At 48.3% G+C, this 13,853-nt stretch overlaps 5 protein-coding genes across 5 annotated transcripts; 2 read left to right on the forward strand and 3 right to left on the reverse strand.

The window, feature by feature from the left end:
• Position 1: 1 nt before the first annotated feature.
• F5B22DRAFT_616196 (kinase-like domain-containing protein) lies at positions 2 to 2,353 on the reverse strand. The gene is made up of 5 exons (XM_047975571.1): positions 2,224 to 2,353; positions 2,129 to 2,173; positions 1,416 to 2,056; positions 825 to 1,315; positions 2 to 750 (listed from the first exon to the last, which is right to left on the reverse strand). Exons 3-5 carry the CDS (start codon positions 1,680 to 1,682, stop codon positions 315 to 317), a joined length of 1,194 nt encoding a protein of 397 aa, XP_047828571.1. The 5' UTR covers positions 1,683 to 2,056; positions 2,129 to 2,173; positions 2,224 to 2,353; the 3' UTR covers positions 2 to 314.
• Positions 2,354 to 2,838: 485 nt separating this feature from the next.
• Positions 2,839 to 4,586, forward strand: F5B22DRAFT_648839 (uncharacterized protein; the record flags this gene model as incomplete). Its single annotated transcript, XM_047979082.1, has 5 exons — positions 2,839 to 2,917; positions 3,094 to 3,146; positions 3,196 to 3,314; positions 3,370 to 4,453; positions 4,536 to 4,586. 5 exons carry the CDS (start codon positions 2,839 to 2,841, stop codon positions 4,584 to 4,586), a joined length of 1,386 nt encoding a protein of 461 aa, XP_047828572.1.
• Positions 4,587 to 5,026: 440 nt separating this feature from the next.
• Positions 5,027 to 5,977, reverse strand: F5B22DRAFT_657995 (UPF0041-domain-containing protein; the record flags this gene model as incomplete). The annotated part of the gene is made up of 2 exons (XM_047980091.1): positions 5,027 to 5,599; positions 5,772 to 5,977. The coding sequence occupies 2 exons, from the start codon at positions 5,975 to 5,977 to the stop codon at positions 5,305 to 5,307; spliced, it is 501 nt and encodes a 166-aa protein (XP_047828573.1). The 3' UTR covers positions 5,027 to 5,304.
• A 419-nt stretch (positions 5,978 to 6,396) lies between these two features.
• F5B22DRAFT_616205 (thioredoxin-like protein) lies at positions 6,397 to 7,469 on the forward strand. Its single transcript, XM_047975573.1, has 4 exons — positions 6,397 to 6,658; positions 6,783 to 6,889; positions 6,997 to 7,029; positions 7,125 to 7,469. Exons 1-4 carry the CDS (start codon positions 6,576 to 6,578, stop codon positions 7,181 to 7,183), a joined length of 282 nt encoding a protein of 93 aa, XP_047828574.1. The 5' UTR covers positions 6,397 to 6,575; the 3' UTR covers positions 7,184 to 7,469.
• F5B22DRAFT_318599 (uncharacterized protein) lies at positions 7,461 to 13,396 on the reverse strand. Its single transcript, XM_047970677.1, has 4 exons — positions 12,418 to 13,396; positions 12,185 to 12,364; positions 10,834 to 12,109; positions 7,461 to 10,769 (listed from the first exon to the last, which is right to left on the reverse strand). The coding sequence occupies exons 1-4, from the start codon at positions 13,157 to 13,159 to the stop codon at positions 8,081 to 8,083; spliced, it is 4,887 nt and encodes a 1,628-aa protein (XP_047828575.1). The 5' UTR covers positions 13,160 to 13,396; the 3' UTR covers positions 7,461 to 8,080.
• Positions 13,397 to 13,853: the final 457 nt, after the last annotated feature.

Genomic DNA, 13,853 nt, shown 5'->3' on the forward strand with positions numbered 1-13,853 from the left:
GCAAAATCACATCGTCTCATTTCTTTTCTCGGGTATGAGAAACTAGCTGCGTCATTAATAACAGACAGTAGAGGTGGCCAAACTAGCAACGAAGACGGCGACTATCAACCTTGACTGCGGGTAGACTTCATTTCCATGACATGATAGACTCATCTGCCACTGTGACACCACAGCTGCACGAACATCATCGATCGAATCCGGTTGTGTTCAATGATTCTTCATTGGTTTATATCTAGGCAACCCCGTTAAATTCCACCGTGTGATTTGTTGATGGCGATGTGCAACGCATCTTTCCGCTGCAGCGACTTCAAAGTTTACCGAACCCCGCCCCTCGAAAACAGGCGTGCGAGTGGAGTGTTTTCGAAATATTTCTTATCTTTTTGCCATCCTTTGCTGATCCAATCTCTCCCCGTCCTCATAGCATCAGTCACCAGGTCCAGCGGAAACCCTAGAGGGGAGCCTGGGGCTCTTCTGATATACCAACCGATGAGGTGAACCCCAGCATGAATAGCGATGCGGAAGGCAAACTCATCGTTTTCCAGTTGTCCGTATCCTTCAATGAACCCCTCAATCATTGGTATAGCGCCCTCAACGCCCCTAAATAACCATCTTTCGTAGAGGTCTCCTATCATCTGGCCGATGTCATAGGCACGGTGACCGAACTGAACGAATTCCCAATCAACGACGAATAGCTTCTCGTTACTGATACTCTGAGGAAGGTGATGCAGCAAATGTGATGACAGCAAAATGCTGAAGGCTTGTTAGCTTGTTAATCGCTTACATCATCGAGCTGGAAAAATCCAATGGCTTGGTGATAAACCTACTTCCCCGACCAGAAATCTCCATGAATGAGTCCCCAGTTCTTATCCGTAAACCTGTCATTTGACGGATGATCGAACTCCTTCATTGCCAGCTCTTTAACTTGGTGTAGAGGTAGACGGTAACCTTCCAAGAGGTCGGGAAAACTGGACTCAAGCACATCAAGATAGGCGCCATATGTAATAGCGTACTTCAACTTCCTCATTGATCCATTGTCGCCGAAATCTTTAAACTTCGTATTTGAAACGATCGCCCAATTGTGAAATGACCTTAACCAGGCACCTATGGTATGGCCAATGGATGTTGCTACCTGCGCAGTAAGGGTTTGTTTGCCAGCCGACAATACTAGTACATTCTTCAAATCATCTACATCTGGGAAATCTTCCAAGACTTGGATATTCATATCGCGTATGAAGAGATGAAGACGCGGCGTCTCGACTCCTAATGTGCTAGATGGAAGCTCGTTCAAGGAACTGAGCATGGACACTTCATACAGCTGTATATGCCTTAAGGATTAATAATCTTTACTGCTCTCCCACTTTTACTATATGTATAATAGAATAAAATCGGGAAAGTGTAGAATGAAGAGCACATACAGTGCGTGATCCATCGATTGGCAGGTTCTTGTTGAGGGCGGCATGCTCCAAAGAATGTTTCACAATAACAGTACTAGCAGTGGTGTCGTCTTCGTTGCCTTCCCCACGAATGTGACGAATGGGATGAACCAGCTGTCCACGGAAGACAAAGTTGGTCGTTCCATTGGTAAGCTGCGTTAGTGATGAGCACGCATAAGGTGTCTCCGAGAGCGCATGAAGGACTCTATTGATAAGGTCGCTTTTTTCTTCCTCGCTGAGTGGCGCCATAGTGAAGCTGGACGATATATACCTAACTCATATGATTCTAAAACTTAGCCAGGAAACAAGCACTGGTGACATTATGTTGAAGGTTTGTGGAATAAGTAGCAGGTGCCTGTCTGCGGGGTTCGTCAATGAGCTCAAGCACCGACGAGGTTATTAGATATTATCAACGGTCAATCAAAACTAGGTGCGATACCAGATTGGTAATATCGAGATATATCTGACGATGAGCAATGAAAGGAGATGCATTGCTAGCGTAATCATACCATGAGTCATCGATAAGTCCTGGCTCGACGTCTATATGTATAGTACGAAGCTTTAGGTGTCGCCATAACGACCAAAGATCCTAGGAAATTATCCTAAATCACACAACGGCGTGCCTGGACAAACGTTTCAGACATTGTGATTGGTACTAAAAGCTAAATGCAAGAATACAAAAGAGATTGGCTTACCACTTTGAGGAGTGTTCGATGCGAGATGAGAATTGCAGTGCGTATCTACCATACTTAGTTATCAGATCATAAACGGAAAAGCCGGATTATGATACAAAAAATGTATTTCAAATCGCACCAGAGAGTGTTTGGTATGTTTTATAAAGTGGCACCTCCATCAAAAACTAAGGCTACGAGAATTAATTAGCCTTCACATGAAGATGGGAAGATAGGTAGTAACGTGTGTCACTTGTTTATAGATAGGCCCGAGTGAGGCCATTTCCAATTCTTGATACTTATAACGGGGCCACGTAAACTCGGATAGAGGGGTTCTGGTTAAATGCATAAGCCCACATTGATACCTAAGTGAAGACTCCAGCTGATGCAATCCTGCGTGTCTCCTCTAGGTAGGTAGGTAGGCAGTCAGCCCTGAAGCTTCTCATGTTCTCTAACCTACATTTACTTCCAAATATTATATGTTATGAGGAGTTCAAACAATTCCCTAAAAGATTCACCCTGGACCGTGCTGAAACTTGCACTAAGCTGCTGTCGTTGAAGTAAAAGCTGACGAAAAGAAGAGGCTGTCAATTGATCTCACTCGCCGCCGAGAAACCGTCCCACCTTAGCGATAACATCCATAAAGACACCTATCTAGGTAATCTAGCAAACGCCACGTCTATTCATTCCCCTGCTTTAACCACACAGCCTTAAGTAGGCTATAAAATCAGGCCATGTTCTTCCAGGGTAGTTTGCAAGATGGCATATCAACTGCCTTGCAGCAGTCGAAGCAGGTAGTGTGCCTCGTCACAGGTAACGACAAATGTCTCTTTACTGCGTTGATCTATCAAGTGACATGAAACAACAAAACTCCAGCCCTATTACATGTACCATTTCTATCATCCTATTATCCCTTGCTCTTAAGTCTTGAGTCTCCCCCTTACTTCCGGTTTCAATATACGGCTTCACATGCTAACATTTATCGGCAGACGATGGGGTTGAGAGCCAGCAATGGGAGAATGAGTTTCTCGCTGATGACTCAGTATGACAGGCTTCATTGATGTTGATATTTACTTAGCTAACTTCAAAAGATACGGCCTGGCCTTGAGAGCTCATCTGTGGTTCTAAGACTGCTTGCGGGTTCGGAAGAGGCGGGCTACCTAGAAGCCCTTTTCCCTGTGCCAAAAAAGCCCACTGTTGTAGTAATACAGTACGCAACTCTATATTTTTCTATTGAGCGACCATAATTGCTTACGCTGGCATAGAAACGGGCAGCTGAAAGAGTACATTGCAGCCGGAACAAGCAAGGAAGAATTCATCAGGAGGCTTGGGAAAAGCACACCCTCAAGTACAACACAGCAAAGCCAAGCCTCATCAGCACCGACAGCAGCTCCTGCACAAAGCCGACAGAGCGCTCCACCTCAGCTATCACACACCACTGATAGCTTATATGATGATGATATACAGCCAGCCATCTCATCAACCACTTCTTCTGCACCTCCACAGGGGACACAGCCGTCAGCAGCATCGGAAGAAGAAGAAGAAGAAGAAGAAGAGAAGAGATTCACAGCCGAACAGAAAGGCAAAGCACGAGCTGAGGCTGAAGATGAGGCTCGTAGACGGGTAAACGAGAGATGCGGCAGTGAGCCACCAAACGCTGAACAAGCCCACGCCAATGAAATCAAGCTACGCAAGCAGCAGGCAAACGAGGAGAGAAAGAGAATACTAAAGCGCATCGAAGACGACAAGCGAGCGCGGAAAGAGCGTGAAGCTGCAGAACGCAGGGCAAGGCAACAACTAAGCAGTAATGCGAACGCGGAAGAAGAGAGCAACGGTGCCGGGTCATCCATCCCTCTCCGCGAACGGCTGCCGAAAGCCGGACAAGGCGATCATTGTAACCTGCAGGTGCGACTCCTAGACGGCTCGACGATACGCACGCGCTTCGCAAGCGACAAGACGCTCAGCGCCGAAGTGCGCAAATGGGTCGACGAGGAGCGCACGGACGGCGACGCGCCGTATTCATTCCGCGTCGTCCTCACGCCGCTTCCGAACAAAGTCATCGAGGCCCAAGAGGAGAGCAAGTCCCTTCTCTCTCTCGGCTTGGTGCCCTCTGCGACGATGGTACTAGTCCCCAAGCCGTACAGCGCCGCGTACGCGCGGACTGGCGTCTTCTCGCCCGTCTTCGGGGTCTTCTCCATGCTGTACGGCGGCGTACTAGCCTCTCTGGCGGGTATCTTCTCGCTGTTCTTCGGAGGCGGCGGGAGTGCCGGGCAGAACTCCGACAACGACGTTCCTATGGAGAACCTACGGGCTCGGAGGAGAGACCCTCAGTTTTATAATGGGAATTCGGTATGTTTCCCGGCTCTTTGTATCTGCACTTCTCTGTTCTTCTCCCCTTGTTGATTTGATTGTGCGCTAATAGTATATCCAGCTTAGCTTTGAGCCGCGCACTGAAGATGATGACGAGCACAACTCGCGGTAGAAGCTGGGTGGCTTTCATATCAGATGGTATGGTCGATGAATGCTAAACTAGTCAAGGTCAATGCATATGTGATAAGACCTATTGTTTCTTTGCTCTCTATTACGCTCGGGTCTTAATGGAATCGGATGTGATGGTCGCTGGGCATGAGTTCTCACCCGGATCGAATATTTACATGAGTATTTCTTGCATCTCGATTCATACTTGCGCAGCATGTGATTCCCCCGACTACTACGTAGATATGCCTACATTCGCGAACTTCAACAATAGCCTCTTGATAGACAAAAAGTGTTGCGATGTCGCTAAGATGTCTAGGGAATTTGTTTGCTCAAGAGTATCTAGGTAGTATACAAAAGCAATTTGATATCCCCCGGTCACTTTCGACCTAGGGATAGGAAAAGGTATGAACCCTAAATGATCTAATGTCCACACCACACAGCGAATGAGCTTCATTCTTCTCAAGTTATATGGAGGTATATTAACCGCCCATGAATCCAACGCCGCCTCGTGTGTTGTGAAAGGTTAATGAAATGCTGTCTATATGAGTGCTCTCGCCATGCACAGATTTCTTCGTCAATGCGAAGTATGCTCGACCCAATTCGCGGAACCCATTTCCCAAGTTCCCTCCTGTGATCAACTCCGACCAACTCTGCCATGCCGACTATCATCTACAGGGTTAAACTCGGCATCCTCTCGCAAATAGCCCTATATCGCAACGTCTTTATGACTTGACAGCGTCCTTTACCGCCGCAGCTTCCTTTTCTACCTTTTCAGGCAGATTCTTCTGTGAGGAGTTGTACATGGCAATACGGGTGAGCTGGGCGATACCAACACAGCCGAGGAAGAAGTTGACGGCGGCGAGGAGGTAGTTCTGGGGGGTGATGACGAAGCACCAGCGTGTCCAGATGGCGCCGGTGGCGGTAAGGGCGGCATTTTGGGTCACGGAGAGGTTTTCGGCGGGACGCGCAAAGTCGCCGATTCCGGCGATAACGAGAGCCCATTTCATTACGGGGGCCCTAGATACGAAATTTGGCGGTTAGTTGGGCTTCGCGCAATTTGGAAAGGCAATGTAGTAAAAACAGCCTTGTGCGACAAATCGTAGAGTAGCGACATAGGCACATTCAAAAGCGCGACGTCGAAAAGCAAGGTAGGACTAGAGTCTTGATAGGCAGGTAGTCGGAAACTCACCAGAAGTGCACAGTCTTGAAACCGATGGGTGAATCCCACATGCGCTTGAACCAGCTCTGCTGCTGCTGAGCAGAGGGACCATTCCCGGCAGCGGTGCTCTGGAATCGGCGTCCGGAAGTGCGGGCAAACTGGCTCCGGAATGTCGCACGTGAGGTCTGTTGGAAGATGGGCCTCGCGGCGCGGAACATGGTGGTTGTGGCAGGCATAGTTGTGTACCGATGAAGACGGGACTGTCGCAATTGACGTGTTGATGTTGAGAGCTGTTCGATCGCAGGGTCGAAAGCAGTGGTCGGGACGAGGGGGGCGGAGAGAGGAGAGTTGTCTGATGGCGATAGTCCGTCGGTAGGTGGCTATGATGACTGACTTGGGCGTCGCCAATAATACAGAAAAGATATTGGAAAGGATTGGGGATTCCGGAGATAATCGGAGGGGCCCCCCTGGTCAAGTCCCGCCGACTTGACAGGTCTGCAAGCCCAAGTTACTAAGTATAGTAATATCTACTTGCAAGATACATTACCATACCGAGAAGTGCAAGTAAGCGGGATTCCGACTTAATGCAGTCCGCAGACAAGGGCTCAATTGGCTAATTTGACTGGCTGAAACGGCTTGCTTGCAAATGCACCGGCTCTAAATGGGGCGCCGAAGCTACCTGGGCACTTGTACATCGGCTAGGTAGCACCATCGTCTGCCTCGAACTGCACCCTGTCGGCTTTGGAGCTAAGGCATCCCAACTCTATTTCATCGACGTCAACGTCGCGATCAATCCCCAGACACGACAATCCCCAGTCGGCGGTACCCGTAACGATGTCGGCCAAATATGCCTTCAGCAAGACCCTGAAGGAGGTCCGCTTCTTGTTCTGCCAGGGCGAAACTAGCGCTGCGACGAGGTGCGTTCGATTTTCTATCGCCGAAACGAGCCCCAATATCCATATACCTCGCCGATACCAACTTCAGATATGACGGCCTGTCAGCGTGCAAGTGAGCCTGGAGACTGATGAGTATTACGCACAGGACATTCCTCACGCGCGCCTACCCAACAATGAAGAAGAACAACCCGCACACACCCATCCTCATTCGCGAAGCCGCCGGCACAATCCCTAAAATCTACGCCCGATACGGTTCGTCATCTACATTATGAATTTACCAACACTTCTGTCTCGTGAAGCCAGAACAAGAGGAGAAGAGATAAGGAGAGAGCGGAACGCTAACAGTCGGCTTTATGCAGAATTCGGAAAGGAGAAGAGCCAGTCATTAGAAGGTATGCGATGACCGAAGGGAACACGAGCGGTCTCTTTCTTGCCTTGAGAGAAAATAAGCCAATCTTGATCAAGAGACTAACTCTAATCACTGTAGGACTCGACGACAAGCAAATTGAGGACACCGTCTCGACGCTCGTGAAGAGCGATGTATGATATCAATGTCTATACTGTACCTATACAATACCAAATAGACGGTGCTTAGAGGCAAGGTGATAACAAAAGAAAACTATATCAAATCCATCGGCCGTTTGAGATCATGCATTGAGACTCGGAATACCATGCTAGCAAGTTCATGAGTATACGTGAAAACAAACGATTACGTCAAGTTATATTTATGAGTGGCTAAGTAGACAGACCAAAGGCCATGGTTTTCTATTAATTACAATCACATAGCTTGCATCACGTCACAGATTAGAGTCAGGCAAGCTTAATGGAGAGCTTCTCAATTCCCAAACAAAAGCTGTCTAACTCCGGACTCCTAACGCCCCTGCTGCCTCTAGCCATTTATCAAGAGAGCAAAGTGAGCCATGCCTTTATCATTGCCCCATGCAGTATGGAATGCAGTGCATAAATCGTCATTCGTACAAAATCGTTCACGACTTAACTCATACCCCATTCCCTTATTTTATATCCTGCGAAATGCATCGAGTAGAAAGGAAAAGACGTAGACCTTTTTCAGTGCCCCGAACGCCATTTCCGAATACACCGGATTATACCCCTTTAACGCCAGACTAGAAAAAGGAAAGAAAAGAAGGGAAAGCTTTGGGTATCGTCGTCAACTTATGCATCTCTCATCGCATCATTCCGTTTTGGGGGTTGATCCCCATATCGTACTCAGTGCTACCGCCGTTCATTGCTCTCTTCATCATTCTTGCTCTTCCCTCTCTTTCGAGAACAAAAAGAGCCGCGTACAAGTGTAAGAGAAAATGTATACGTAGCTCAATCCTGAACGATCTTCTCGAGATTCTGCAAAGGACACGGGAAACCACACCGTGAAGACCTGCCACAGAGAAACTAGCAGCAGAAACCACTTATGCTCGATCATGTGTTTCAACCACCCTTCCTCTCACCCTTAGGAAAAGGCGACGGCGCTTTCTCTTTCTCTTTGCCCTTGTCGTTCACCATATCCACCACCTCACTTTGACCTTCGTCCTTACTCTTGCCCTCATCTTTAGCTTTCGTAGTAGTAACAGTCGTCGACGAAGTCGACCGCCCAGTTTTCTGCCACGCATTCGGACGAGGAAGAGCGACTAGTGGGATTGGAGCTAGTACTGGGGCGGGCTTAGAGGGGAGTGCGGGGAAATCGTCCGCGTTGTCGAGGGATAGGGTAGGTTTCCTTGAGGTTGAATTCGAGGGTAGTTCTCGTCGTTTGCTGGCTTGCAGTGGCTGACCTTTGGTTTCAGCTTGAGAATGTGTACCGACTCCCTTCTTGGGGGCTGTTCGGTTCTTCGACTTCCCTTGCTTTGGTTTGGGATTTGCAGTTGTAGTGGTAGTGCTCGTCGTGGTGGCTGTCACTGTTGCAGAAGAAGGCGTCGATGTATGGACGGTTGAAGTCGTATTGGTTGACTTGCTGGGACGAGATTCTGGTCGTAACTCAGGGCGTTTGGAAATTTTCGGCTCGATCCTCTTGTTATTTTTAGGCGTAGTTTTGGTTGTGACTGTCTCTTGAACTTTTGCCTCCGAAGAATTTGCTTCCTTTTCCTTCCCCTTCCCTTTGTCTTGTCGATCTACCTTAATGTCCTTTGGGGTGTCGGTGATTGAGACTTCCTTTGGTTGAGGCTCTACTACCGAACGAGATTCGTTGCTCTCTTCTTTCGATGTCTCTTGCTTTAGTGGCTTGAGTTGGAGGTCAGCCCGAAGTTGAACATCTTTAGAAGTTATTGTCTCTTTTGATGCAATTGGCGTGAATGCATCGGGCTTTGGTTCAGCCCGAGGTGTACCGATTGGCGGTTGATCGTTCACACTCATCCGATGTTTGTATCCCTGTTTGTTCTTATATCTGTTTTTGCCGCCGTATGACCTACTTCCCGATTGTGATCTGCCCCAGTCATATTCTTTGTTGACAAGTCTCGGTGCACAGTCGTTCTGGCCTTCTTGAGTGGATTCGCCATGAAATGACTGGATACATGAGGGTATTGCTGAGTCTAGGAAATTGATGCTGAAAGCTTGATTCTCGGCACCAGTAATGGGGCGATGAGGTACGAAATCTTGAGCAACAGGATTCAAGCCTTGGAGCTTCTCAACAACTGCCGATTCATTACTGGATAGTGACCACTTGGAGGTGTTACCCTGACGCTCGCGAATAGGGAGCTGAGGACCAGACATGACGTCTCGGTAAGCAGGAAATGGTTCATTGCCATTAGACATTGTGTTGTTGCTAACCGGGGGCATTTGAACGAGCGACAAAGTACCCATAGCCTCTGGTTTCTCAGACTCCAACTCTTGCGCGATTTTCTCGGGGTATTGAGGCAAATTGGAAGTGGCAATAGCTGGTTGAAATGTTCGTGTCTCATACGGCATATCGGTAGGAAGGTTCTCAGGGCATGCTGGCCCTGCATTTTGGCTTTGGCGCCTCTTACTTTTGTTCTTCTTTTTCTTCTTGCCAGTTGTAGTCCGGCCAGAAATTGGCTCCTTATGAATTACAGACTGGGAGCTCTGACCATCTGATATAGCTTCGCCCGGCTGGGCAGTTTTCGCCGACTTCTTTTTGGGAGAAAGCTGACCGGATGCCTCCTCGACATCGTCTGAGCGACTAGCCTTGCGCTTTGCGTGGGAACTGCTTTCAAGCTCCTCACTTGTATGCTTGCCATTGTCCAATTGCGATTGGTTCTCCCCAATCTCAGGTTGTGACCCAGCCACGACAATTTCTGTTGTGGTTGGCTTTTGCTGCTCATCCTGTATGCAATGGGGAGACGTGGGGTTCTGGCGCCAATCCGAGGGAATCGGTACATATTGAGCTTTTCCAGGGCGTACACGAACTGTACCATAGTCAAACTTCATTTCTTCGTCTGGCGTTGTTGGGTCTTTGTTGTCCGGTAATTGAGCCAGGTCGTCTTGACCAGTTACTAGAGGAATTACTGCCAGTGGCGTATCATTATCCGACTGGGGCGTCCTGATAGGAGTGCCTCGAATGCTAGTCTGACTAGACGTATTGGTTTCTTCTGTGCAGTTAGAGATATCTTTGACCGAATCTTGAGGAGCCCCATCAAGCTGTGAGTCTTCAATGGGCTGCTGATTTGGTACAGAGTGTGAAGGCGGCACATCAATCGGCCGAAGTCGCTGTGAAGGCTGGAGCATCAAGTTTGTGGCGGCACTAAATGAAGATCTCTCGGCCTCTTTCTTCCCAAAGCCCGATTGTGTAGCCGCTCGATCTAATACGCTCATGGCACATTCCGCCGCAATAGTAGCGCCGGGATGATGCTCTGAAGGAACCACAGCACCAGATGTACTCACAGGCTTTTGAGGGAATTGGTGATGATACTGGAAAGGTCGAGCCTGAGCATTAAAGTTGTTTGATGCAACAATAGGCGGCTGAGGCATGACTGTAGGCTGCGCTTGAGCGGGATCTCGAGTAAAGTGTCGGTAGTTACCGAACTCCTCCATACGCCTGGGGATTTTTGGAACGAAGAACTGAGACCCGGTCCGGAAATTCACAGTGACTGGAGAATCCCCCAGACCTTCAATCACCGGTTCAGGTTCTGATCTGACAGCAGCTATTGTTGATTGGGGGCTAGCAAACCTACAAGGGCTTACGTTAGTACCAAACTACCATAACATCTATGTCTAAGGGAAGAACAGCTTACCTGATGTGGACAGCAATAAAGTTCTGTTCGGCTATTCTTACGTCTTCAATCTGGCCAAATTTGCTAAAGTGCTTATTCAGGTGGTCCTTGGCGTCGGCTCTCTTGAGAACGTTGTCTTTGAATCCGATGACATATATTGTTCGATCTCTTTCATTGCATTTGTTACAGGGACAAGGATCGAACTTGTTATAGACACTGGGTTGTGTATCGGCGTTGACACACCCGTAATCCCTCAACAGCTGACTTGCAGTCGCTGGAGATCGATACGTATTTCCCATTGTAGAGACCAATGTCGCTGGACGAAGGCCATCATAGTTATTGTATTGCTGCGGGCGACTATTGTTGAACTGTCGAAAGCCACTAGTGGCACTGGTAGTCGAGGTCCGCCTGTCCGTATGATGAGGCTCTCTGCTTTGCCACTGGTCATTACTAGTATTGTGGTGTGCCTGACCACGAATGCTGTCCTTACGGAAAATGGCCTTCGGACCGTGTATGTCGTCAGATCCGACTTGTTGCCACTTGCCGTTGCTTTTGGTGTCGGGATTTTTCTTATGCTCCACCGAGCCTCTGAAGTTACCAGTATGTACAGGAGGCGTGTTGTAATGTTGTGTCTGGGCATATGGAGGTATTCCATTCACGTTGTTACCGCCCTTTTTGGCATGGGTGTAAACCGGAGCAGGGCCTTGGGCTTGTTGCATAATGGGTGGAGGACCTTGCATGTACTGTTGCGATAATGCGTATGTTGGAATCTGATTAGCGAACGCACCTTGGGACATACCACGATCTCGATACTCTGGTAACTGGGCTGGAGCTACAGAATTTGGGACAAAGACAGGGGGATTTGGAAACGCCGGTTGTCGAACTGAGGGAGCTTGGCAGTACCTAGCTTCTATTACACCAGGCTGATAATGCGGAGGAGGTAAACCGTTATGCATAGCCGGCGGAACCTCTTGTAAGTGACTGTTTGGAGCATACGCAGCAGCAGTATGAGCTGCATTTGCTGCGATATGACCTTCAGGGTAAATCGGCTTTTCATGTCCAGTGTGCTTCTGGTCAGCTACATGACTGTTACTGGTGTGAATGCGAGGGTCATTGGTGGCGAAATTAGTTGAATTACTCGAGAGTTTCACACCAATGGGGGCACTTGAGCATCGCTTGATTGTGGCAAGGTCAACCGCATCCTGGCTTTGTTCAACATTCTGGCAGCTCGGGTTTGTGTCCTCAGCCGGCACACCTGATTCAGGGCGTTGTCGAGAGGGTCCATTAGCTTGGGCATCTTGTAAGGTTAGTTGAGTACAAGGTAGCAATCGCACAATTGAATTATAGGGACTACACTGGATAAATATCATACCTTCATGTCGTTTTGGGTGGTTGGTAGAATGAATGTTTAGCTGATTATAGCCAGCTTTACGAGCTGCGGTTTGCGACGTTCCATCGGCAATAACGACTCCATTAACGATCTTGTTGGGTATGTCAAACTTGTCCATGAATGGGTCGTCTGGGGCCCCATCTAGATGACACCGTAAAGCATCTTTGGCTCTTTGATTAGCAAGAATCCCAAGTCCCTTTAGGAAAAATACTTACTGAGACCCTCCTTGACATTGATATTCGGGTTGTCCACACTATCAAGACCAAGAGCGAGTGGTAATCCTTTCTTCTGAAGACTGTCGTAGTGTTTTCTAAAAACCCCTCGAATTGCTTCAAGAAAGTGTTCGGGGTATTTGTTGTAGCCTTTGAAGAAGATTTGTAATTCACGTGGAGCCAAAGCTTTGAGGATATCGGGTTGTTTTCCTTCGTCCCACTGCAAAAGCGCACTCTGCATGTCGGGTTTGCTGAGCAATTTGGCAGCCAGAACTTTGAATAAGGGTAAATGTTGCTCGGTCTGCCATTTCTGTTCGACTTCGACCACTTCTCGCGCATAGTCGTTCTCATAAATAAGAGTCATGAGCACGTTCCACAGATTCTGAGCGCCTCGCTGATAGATGTCGATGGCGTCAAAGTATCTGTATAAATCCCAGAAATCTCTAGGGGTCTCAATGTTTCTGCAAATGTCTGGCATATGCCGTCGTAGTCCATCACATGTCTTTTGAATCTCTGCAGCCCACCAGTAGTAGCCCTCTCGTTCGTAGGTGGGGTTCTTAACGAAACGAAAGGGCCTCGTGCCGAGCATAGTCGAGAAGACGGCGGCATATCCTTTGGGCGGTTGTGTGAAGAAAGAAACCGGTGGTTCACCCGCCAGATAGTGAGCATTATCTTGTGGTTTGCCAGCCTTTTCCAGTAGTTCGTCCACCGTGGTACCGCTATACAGTGAGTACTTTGGGGCCATGGTAATGATGCGTTTATCTGTTTGATATCAGGAGAAAGATATTTGGGTTGCGCCAGTGCTTGCTCGCGATGGCTACAAGAGCGTGAAGTGGATTACAAGAGGAATCCCACGGAATAAGATTGATTAAGCTGATAGTGTTTTCTTATTGGACAGACCCTGTATCCAAACAGGCGCGGCAGAATGGTCAGGTCGCAGTCCACCCAGTGAAGCGTACCGGATTGTAGAGGGAAAAATGAGGTTCGCGGGTGTGAAAGGGTGAGTGGTGGGAGTGGAGGGTTGAGGTGTACCTTGAAGTAGCTGTTTGGTTAGGTTCAATGTGCAGTGGCATCCAGTGCACAGAAAACAAGTTGGTTGAGAATTGGTAATTGGTAAACCAAAAGAAAAAAACCCTCGGAAATAGAGATGATTGCATACCTTGGGCAGTGTAGATATGAGGAGAGGTAGGAGATGTCGAGAAGTAGTGGTGTTGAGCACTTCATATATAGTACTGGGAGGAGTGAATGGCGCCGCGTAAGGTACCGCCAGGTAACGACGTCTCCAGGGCAATGTAGGCTGGTGAATGTGAATGGGAATGGGAATGGGGGACATTGAATAAGAGTGGGTGGGTTTGGTGGCAGAGGGTTGATACAGGAGGAGCAATTGTTTGCTTATTGTGCACAGCACAGTTAACTGTTCTGGAGGGGAGACAAGTAGG

Source organism: Xylaria bambusicola, assembly GCF_022495145.1.
Source record: "Xylaria bambusicola strain CBS 139988 unplaced genomic scaffold F5B22scaffold_37, whole genome shotgun sequence".
Classification (NCBI taxonomy): Eukaryota; Fungi; Ascomycota; class Sordariomycetes; order Xylariales; family Xylariaceae; genus Xylaria; species Xylaria bambusicola.